This window comes from Mirounga leonina, unplaced genomic scaffold, assembly GCF_011800145.1.
Source record: "Mirounga leonina isolate KUSES-001 unplaced genomic scaffold, KU_Mleo_1.0 Mir_114, whole genome shotgun sequence".
NCBI classification, from domain to species: Eukaryota; Metazoa; Chordata; class Mammalia; order Carnivora; family Phocidae; genus Mirounga; species Mirounga leonina.
In genome coordinates this window covers 22,072,786-22,079,790 of record NW_023270265.1, presented here as the reverse complement: position 1 = coordinate 22,079,790, position 7,005 = coordinate 22,072,786, and the positions used below count along the sequence as shown (strand labels likewise).

At 46.5% G+C, this 7,005-nt stretch overlaps 1 protein-coding gene across 32 annotated transcripts in view; it reads left to right on the top strand.

Moving 5' to 3' along the window:
* SORBS1 (sorbin and SH3 domain containing 1) overlaps window positions 1-4,901 on the top strand; it is a 227,050-nt gene extending 222,149 nt beyond the window's left edge. For all 32 annotated transcript variants that reach the window (XM_035025550.1, XM_035025593.1, XM_035025559.1 and 29 more), the window contains one exon: window positions 1,559-4,901. In XM_035025550.1, the coding sequence (XP_034881441.1) occupies window positions 1,559-1,626 (68 nt within the window). In that variant the 3' untranslated portion in view covers window positions 1,627-4,901. The remainder of the gene's footprint in view (window positions 1-1,558) is intronic.
* The last annotated feature ends 2,104 nt before the right edge of the window (window positions 4,902-7,005 follow it).

The following is a 7,005-nucleotide window of genomic DNA, read 5'->3' as shown; positions in this document are numbered from 1 at the left end:
AAAAAAAAAAAAAAAAACTCCTCCAGGACTATTTACATTTTTTTTTTTAAGATTTTTTATTTATTTATTCATGAGAGACAGAGAGACAGAGGCAGAGGGAGAAGCAGGCTCCCCGCAGAGCAGGGAGCCCAATGCGGGACTCGATCCCAGGACCCTGGGATCATGACCTGAGCCGAAGGCAGACGCTTAACCGACTGAGCCACCCAGGCGCCCCTATTTACATTTTTTAACGAGAACATGGGGTAGGGTGAGGGGCACCATTTCTCTAATGGGGGCACGCCTGGCAGCCAGGCAAAGGAAATATTCCTCAATCCCTCAAATGCTTCAAAACGTAGCCTAGTGCTCAGAGGAGAATCAAGTAACCCAGTGGAGCTCATTTTTCTCGTCCATAAGGAAAGGTGAAAGCCAGCTATAGGAGCACATCTCTCACCCTTATCATCGTCTCCGTTCTCTGCAGCCTCCCCTGCGGTCCTCCCTAGGGGGTTCAGTTAGTTGTTTTAGATGTCTTTAGCTTTGATGCTTTCTTTTCGCTTCGGGCAGCAGCTCCAGCCTGCTGGTGGTGGCAGCTTGAAGTGCTATGTCCACCGGGGTCCTGGAGCCGTATCCAAGCCAACTGGGAAAAAGATGCGGTTGTCAAATTGTGCTATCTGCCAGTGATTGGGGAATAATGACATGGTCTGGATCTAAAGAGGGGGCATCTAGACAACTTTAGAGCACCCCCACCCGCAGCTTTAGAGAGTCAGTCCCGAGGGAAGGAGCTAGGTTAGGGATCCGGCAGTTCGGGATGTAGAGTGGCACAGGAAGGCCTTTGTGCCCAGGTAGCTCAGTGTTTCTGGCTCGGTGGGAACCCTGAAAAGGTTGGCAGCAGAGACGGAGTCAGCGTGGGGCTTAGGCACAAGCTTCTGGGAGGAATTTCCTTTTGATGTGTGGTCCTATCCAGTGGACTTCTAGAAATCCTACAGTTTAGAAATTCTAAATTCCTGGTATCTTGTGTTGAATAAATGGGCTCATTTTTTCCAAAAAGGAGAAGTATTGGAAAGAGCAGTGGGCTGGGAGTCAGAAGTCCTGGGTTCAGAGCCTGCTTCTGATGCTTGCTAAACTGTGGGACTTAAGCTCTGTGAGCTTCGAGCTCCTCATCTGAAAAAGGGGGGAGTATTGAGAATGCCTGCCTGGCTTAGCACCCAGCATTATTTTGTAGCCTAAATGAGATAAGGCAGGGAAAAGTGCTTTGGAAACCATATGCTGTCCTTCATGCCACAGGGTTGTTATCCAGGGGCGCCTGGGTGGCTCAGTCAGTCGAGCTTCCAACTCTTGCTTTCGGCTCAGGTCATGGTCTCAGGGTTGTGGGATCGAGCCCCAATTTGGGCTCTGTGCTCAGTGGGGAGTCTGCTTGGAATTCTCTCTCCCTCTGCCCCTCCCCCTGCTCGCACGCGCACTCTCTCTCTCTCAAATAAATTAAAAAACAAAACAAAAAAACAAAGGGCTCTCTCTGAACTCACATGGGTGAGTCTTCTGATTTTGCTTGTGTTTTGTTTGTTTGTTTGTTTGTTTTTTATAGGTACTTCAAGAAGGACAAGGCAATTTGGTACTTTTCCAGGCAACTATGTAAAGCCTTTGTATCTATAAGAAGATTGAAAACCAGAGATTATTTTTATTGGAGGATGAAGCGTAATTCATGAACTGGACTCTTTATTTAAACATTGAGTCAGTAGGAAAACTAATGCAGTGGATAAAGTAAGAAGCAAAACAGAGGGACAGAGAAGTGTTGTGTCTAAAGCCTGAGCCTGTCTACGCTTGCTGTGTATCAGGCAAGCCGAACTGAGGAAAAAGGAATGAGGCAAATCTGTATTTACTTAGCTGCTTCTGGGAGCCACTCCAAGCCTTCCCAGCCTTTCCCCTTCTTGGGTAATCTGACCTGTAACACAGTCCAGGATCAGTGAGGTCAGAAATGTCTCCTGCTGCCCAGGCCTTGACCAGCTCTGGCTCAAAGCGGTCATTTAGCCAGAAGCAGCCCTCAGAGCACCAGGCAGATCCCCAGCCATTCTCCAAAGGCTCCGCCCCCCAGAGCCCACCGTTTTCCCAACATTGCTGGAGATCTGCCTGGGATGCCGAGGCCATCCCTGGACAGTGGCGGGGGCCCCCCAGGCTATCCAAGACCATGTGCCTCACTCCTGGGGTACGTGGAGAAATGGAAGCAGAATGGAGCTGCCCTGTGCAGTCAGCCTGCGTGCCGCATTGCCCTCCACGCCCCTGGTGTTCAGACAGAAAAGCACATGAGGTTTGCCTGTGGGCGTGGGATGCCCAGGTCAGGTAGTTAAATTTGTGTTTCCAAGTGATGAAGTGAAGAAGTTCTGTAGCTGTCAAGGTCACTTGCAGTGTGGTCCTTTCCCATATCACTGACTTTTGTAAGTGGTCACCTTCGGCACAATTTCATTTACCAGAACGCCAGTGCTAAGCTTTCTTTTCTGGATTGTTTCTGGCCAGGGCAGTGTGAGGTCGCGAGGCCTGTTCTCACAGAGAACCAAGGATGGCGTTCAGTGAATCATTTAATAGACACTGATGCACACTGGATGCCGGGGCGACCGGTGAGCAGGATGTGCTCCACACCGTAGGCCCACCGCGTCCTCATTTTTACTCCCCGAAGTAGTTCAGGGACCACCCACAAGGTGGTGGCCCAGGGTCCTGAATCCCGACGCACCCTGGTGAGGCCTCGCTTCAGAGCAGAAGGCACACAGGCAGCAGCCCCACGTGCGAGGCAGCGGGAGGCCTGCCCTCTGTGGGGCCACGTGTGAGGAGGGAGGCCCCTGTGACGCCTGGGGTGCTCGGTCACAGCTCCATCCAATTTGAGGATGTTCATCAGCCCCTCTGGTAGACCCCTTGAAGAAATAGGGACTGGCCCACCTGCCTGCCGGGAACTCAGAGGTGACGGGAGGGGCAGACACACAGGAATATTGGGTCCAGAGAGACTGTGATATGTGCTAAGAAGGGTATGAGAGAGATGGAGGTGATCTTTCCCTGGAGAGACTCTAGAAAGCATTGTCGTATTTCTCTCTCCATTCGCTCACTCTTGAACAATGAGGCTGCTAGAAGAACCTTTGTCCGAGGGTAGTTTATGGCTGGAAGTTCTTGGAACTGTTTCCAGAGTCTTCAAACTCTCATCCTCCCCACAAGTACACATCCCAGGTCACAAATAGAAGCAGCGATTCTAGGTAGGTAAGGAGTATACAGGAACCCTGGCGCTCTGCATGTAGCTCAGAATTGCCGGCGGACCATTGTCCCGAAGTCTGGAGTCTTTACAAGTAGGCGGAGTTTGTCTTCAGTGCCTCTGCCTCGCCCTCTGTCTCTACCACCCACCTGCCACCCATCAGCTGTGCACCCCCCGCTTTCCCCATCAGACAGCCTCATTCTCTCCCTGTCCTTCTTTCAAGTCCCGGTCTCAGGAAGGAAACTGCTGCTTACTCCTTCACACTAGAGTGCAAATGACTGATAAGAAGAATGTGTTAGCTTCTTCCCAGAGACATTTGTTTTTAACTAGGACAGAGAAGAGCCTCAACCCCAAGGAGTGAGGCTGTGGAACTAACGGTGGGGGTACGGGGTGCCGGTGGTGGAGGAGGAGGAGCTTCTTGGGTAGAAGGAGCCTTCCCGATAGTCTTTGAATCAGACTCCTTGCTGTGGAAGGTCCACTTCACCATCTGAGGGTGCCGTTTGTCTCTCTCCGAGGGCATACGGTTCAAGTGCATATGCACGTGCGTTTTGCACGACAGCACTTCACTCGCTTTTGGAATGTAACTCCTGTATTGGCCGACATGTTTCCTGGTCTGTCTTAGATGCAGACAATTAATAACGATCTTACTCTTAATAGTTTTTTTTGAGGGGTGCTTCTTGATTAAGTAGGTAATTTTGAACACCCCTTTAAATACAGCTAGAAAATAAAACCAATCTGTAAAGCCGCATTTGCATATGATGCCAGCCTCACGCATTTGTAGATCCCCAGAAACCCAGGTATGCCTCACCGATTTGCCCGTCTTTAACAAAATCATGTTAAAATTTGCAAAATTTGCATCGAACTTCGGCTTCCTATGTATGACAAGACAAGGAACAAAGGTTTCCAATTGCTCTTTTGTCCTCAGACACTTAGTAATATAAAATACCTATTTTTATGCTGAAATATTTATACAAGTTTATTAATAGCAAGTGCAACTAACTGGCACCATGCCTTGCAACACATTTTGATATACTCGCCATGCTTCTGGGTAAAGACAAGCCCCCAACTAATCTTTTGCAGTCTCTCTCAGATCAGTAAAAGAAAAAAAATCATATGCGTAAGAAGTAGGACTGTAAATATGTATATTTAACTTTGTATAGCCCATGTACCTACTTTGTATAGAAAAATAATTTTAAAAATTTGAACTGAAGGGGGGTAAAATGAGGAAGTCATGAAGTTTTTTGCATTTTTATTTAAATGAAGGAATTCCAAATAACTCACCTGCAGATTTTTAGCACAAAAATAGCCATTGTAAAGTGTTAAAATTTCAAATAATCATTCTTTCTGGGAGAGAAGGTAATTGTTATCTCAGTTATATAGGTTTTTTTAATTTTGTTTTTGATTTTTTTTTTTTGCAGTCCTATTTATCTACAGTAGGTATTAAGTTCTTTTGCTAGAATAGGTTACTACAGAGAAGATTATATTCTGAAAGAAAAATAACTGACATTATATATATAACCAATTAATTTAAAGTGTTGCCATTTTAATTACACCTGGAGAGCATGTACTATGCCGACACAGATTGTTCATTTATTTTTCTTTATTGCGGTGAATTGATTTGATAAATGGATGTGTTGAGTTACTACATTTGCTGTACATATTATTTAATAAACTTTATTCAGAATTGCGTGGCATATGTTTGTTCTTACCATTCATTGTTTCTTTCCTTCCTTCGCCAAGTTTCTCAGGGGAGGCTTATATTCACTGCTTCGATATCGCATCCTCTCCTTTCCCTTCTTAATCACATACCGTCTCACTTTGCTCCTGGAAGGCCTCACTTCTTACCTTACTCCTTTCTCAATAAGCTAACTCTGTGACCTTCTCTGAATGGACTACTGTTGGCCATCTCACCACGCTTTCTATTCTGATTGCAAAAATAATGATGTGTCTTTAAAAGCACAAGTGAAACATTATAAAATATGTGCAACGGGTCTTGATTTGCTCTGCAGGACATGGGTACGGGAAATGATACAGCATTTGGTTTTCCTAAATCGAGTTAAATCGGCTATGAGCCTTCTCTTGCTGTGATGGGTGAAAATGCAGTCTGTCCCCTTTCACACCAAGTGTGTCAAGATGGTGTCATAGGCATCCAGCCTTCCCTGGCATCCCATGACTAGGACCACACCCATCTCTGGGGGGCAGGGCCTGCTGTGCACAAATCAAACCTCCACCTTCCCCTGGTTCTGTCCTTCTCCACCTCTGTCAACTCAGCACTGCCACCTCTTGGAGGTGACTCAGTGACATCCCTCTCGGTAGACGTAGGCCTCAAACAGTCATGGGAGAAGGGTTGCCTTCCAGGGGGTCTGACAGCCTCAGGACTGAGCCCGGGGTCACAGGCACTACTTTCAGGCTGTTCATCCCTTCCAACAAATCCATCAGCTGTACTTTCAGAGTACATTTAGAACCCAACCTTTTCTCTCTGGAGAAAGCCATTTTCTCTCTGGATCCTTGTGCTTGCTTTCTAACTCACCTTCCTGCTTCCACCCTTGCTGCCTCTACTCCGGTCTTAACGGAACAACCAGAGTGAGCATTTTAAAGTCTATCCAAAACCCTCTCGCGGCTTCTCACATCACTGAGTGGTACCATGGCCTCAGGTCCATTGATACACTGTCCCACCCCACTCCCTTACCTTGGCTTCGTTTCTCCTTGTTCCTTATGGCCTCAGACTCGTCAAGCACACTGCAAGTTCAGGATCTTCCATTCTGTCTTCTGGGCCCGGAAGACCCTTTCTGCTGGAGCTGCATGGCCTTTTTCTCCCCTCTCTTTACATCTTTAGGTTGCCTTCTCAACGAGGCTTTCTCTGACCACTTTATATATAACAAGACCCTACTCTTTCCACCCAGCATCCTCTCCCCCTTCTCATCCTCTGTGCTTTATAACTCATCAGCATCTGATATGTGTTTCACAATCCTGTAAAATCCATGAGGATAATTATTCCATTTGGCTTTTATATGCCCAGCACCAAGAAGAGTGCCTAACATAGTCGGCACTCAGTCACTTGATCAAGTAAATGCGTACATTAATGAACCCCTGGGGCCAGAGATCTTAGAACTCAAAATACTAACAATGAAGGAAGGGATGCATTATCAGTCCTTTCTTACAGCAGCAGAAATAGAACAGCAATTAATCTCAAATTACTCTGAGCTCATACAAATAGCAGGTGAGAATTTTCTGTAATTACTGTCACCTCCCCACAGAGATTACTGCTGCTGACCATCCGCTCTATGGTCCTCTGAGCTTTCTTTGTACAGTACATATGGTCTATAAACAAAAGCTTTGCATGGTCTTATACACTTTTTCCTCCCTTAACAATAGAGCTTGGACATGTTTCCATCATTTACTTAACCAATCCCCTATTGATGATGCAAATATTGCCAGTTTTTTCCCCCACAATAAACAATGCTGCATTGAATACAATTTATTGGCTTAAAGAGCAAGAACATTTCAAATCTTGAGATACTGCCAAATTGCCTTCCAAAATACATCACACCAGTTTATACTCCCGCCAAGTATGGGAGTGTCTGTTTCCCCACCACCCAGTTATCTGCTTCCATGGAATGCTGTTCCTTGGTTCATCTGCCTTTTCACTGGCCAGCCCTCTTTCTAGATCTTTACTTGCATTCCCAGCCATCTGCTACTTTCTCTTAACACATGCTCCTTCGGGGAGTAGATCCCTTACAATGTAATTTGGCAGAAAGAGTCAGTTGTATGGGGGCTCCCGTTGATGATACGTGGTAGAA